This window comes from Macadamia integrifolia, chromosome 8 (genome assembly GCF_013358625.1).
Source record: "Macadamia integrifolia cultivar HAES 741 chromosome 8, SCU_Mint_v3, whole genome shotgun sequence".
NCBI classification, from domain to species: domain Eukaryota; kingdom Viridiplantae; phylum Streptophyta; class Magnoliopsida; order Proteales; family Proteaceae; genus Macadamia; species Macadamia integrifolia.
In genome coordinates, this window is record NC_056564.1 from 14,315,940 (window position 1) to 14,318,063 (window position 2,124).

The following is a 2,124-nucleotide window of genomic DNA, read 5'->3' on the forward strand; positions in this document are numbered from 1 at the left end:
GTGCAAACTATTCCTCAATTGACGGACTCCAATTAGACTGAAACTTGACATATCAATCAACTAGTCCACAAAAATTCCACGTGGCAGATATTCGGGTATTTAGGATAAGTGTATCTGAATGAACTATTCAACAAACCTTAGCCCCTTATACTTAACAGCAAGTCAGCAAACGAAAAAACAAGAAGGGAAAAAAGAAGGGGATGAGGAGGTGGCTCCCTTGTGCTCATGTCAAGACTCATAATCATCTTATTTCTAACATCTGAATACCATTCAGTTTTGGAACCAAAAAATAAAACTACTTCTACAGTTAGACATGATATGGAGCAAATAAAAAATAAGGAATAAAACATTAAAAGAATATGATATAACTGCAATGCATATATGTAATATGTAGGCCATGCTATTAATATTTCTGGAAAGATAAGTATACACTGACCAGTTGTGTATGCCAAATCAGATTAAAAAAAAAAAAAAAAAGTAGAGACAAAATATTTTTATCAAATCTGGATCAACTATTCCATCATTGGATAAAAAGAAGAGAAGGATACAGTTTTCAAAGGCTTAAGAGCACCCATTTATAGCAACTTGGGAGAGATCAAGCTATTGACATAAGTAAAAAACCCGGAGGGACATCCGCTACTAATATCAAATTTTATTTCACTCTCTTGATTTAATTCAAGATCATATTCAATGTGAGAAACTCTTTCGGAAGATGACTTGATTTGAAAGATTATGGTTTTTCTTCCTCCATGTGATAAGCTACATAGGACTTGAGCACTATCAGATCTGTTAACCCATTGTAGGGTACCCTCCACAGATGGTTTCCTTACTGAGAATGTATGTTGCTTCACCCATGTCCCCTTCAACCAATCCTTCAAAATCCATACATTGTATGTATTGTTTTCAGAATGATCAGTAGCTTCAACAAGTGATAACACACCTCCAAGTTCTAGGAAAGGATCACACATTGAAAAATAATGAATTGGAGATCGGATCAGATTAAGGACCTCTGCACCTGCATCAAATGAAACTATGTATACGGATGAAGATTGAACAAGTCTGAGACCAACAAAATGCACGAACCCATTTATCGCTACCACTTTCGAAGAATGAAATTGCCATTTTTCATCTTCACCAGTCAATGAAATTGTAGATCCATTGATACATCTCCATGCATTGCTACCAGAACCCCCCAAAGACAGCACCTCACATTTCAAAGTATTCTTATACATCAGAAGGTGCACCAACTTATAAATGCCAATTTCAGGAACATAAGTGAACCCATAATAAAGTTGCAAAAAATCTAACCCACTCCTAGTAGTTGAAGGAAGGTTCACCCCTTTTTTAGTCATCAAATTTGCCACAGAAAAGTGGGTTCTCTTAGTTTTTAGGAATACCAAACCATTGCAGCTACCAATGATCTCTCCTTTGGTACCAAACTTCAAATCTTCTTTTGTACTCTCTTTGTTTTTCATATCTTTGAAGTATGTTTCATAGATACACCTTCTATCAATAAGGGTTCGATTTACTATCAATCCAGGAATGGAATGTTGAAGGTGGGATTGGATGAAAACAGGGTCATGGATTAGTTTGTACCATGACTTGCAAACCCTTCTGAATTCTAACAAGGATAATGAATATCACGTCTGGAGGAAGATAGGGCATCTCATTCTTCTTCAAAATAAGAGCTTTGGATGCTGTTGAGCCTGATGCTCTTGTTTCCACCTTCCCTCTTTTTTTCCTCATGGTCAAGTCTTGAGTTTTCCTGCTGCAAAATCATTTACTTAGTATCCAAACTCAGCATTTCTGAAGAATATACATTTTTATGAACATTAATTCTATTGCAAATTACTCAAAAAAGGAGTGAAAACAAAAACAGCACACAGCTGAAACAAAAACAAAAAAAAAAGAAGCAGAAACAACCAAAAACTCAAAAGAAAACACAGGCTATCAATCCAGGGTGGGAGTAATTTTATGGAAGTATTATGAAAAAGTTTTACTCAGATGAGAAATTTAAGCATAACTAAAGATTGAAATACATGTAATCATAAACATATTGGAAAAAAGTAATACATAAACTTAAACATTAAGCACTAAATGGGAAAAACAATTTAGAGTGATTTG

At 34.9% G+C, this 2,124-nt stretch overlaps 1 protein-coding gene across 1 annotated transcript; it reads right to left on the minus strand.

Moving 5' to 3' along the window:
* Positions 1-491: 491 nt before the first annotated feature.
* LOC122086736 (F-box protein CPR1-like) lies at positions 492-1,780 on the minus strand. The gene is made up of 2 exons (XM_042655713.1): positions 1,726-1,780; positions 492-1,621 (listed from the first exon to the last, which is right to left on the minus strand). Exons 1-2 carry the CDS (start codon positions 1,778-1,780, stop codon positions 576-578), a joined length of 1,101 nt encoding a protein of 366 aa, XP_042511647.1. The 3' UTR covers positions 492-575.
* Positions 1,781-2,124: the final 344 nt, after the last annotated feature.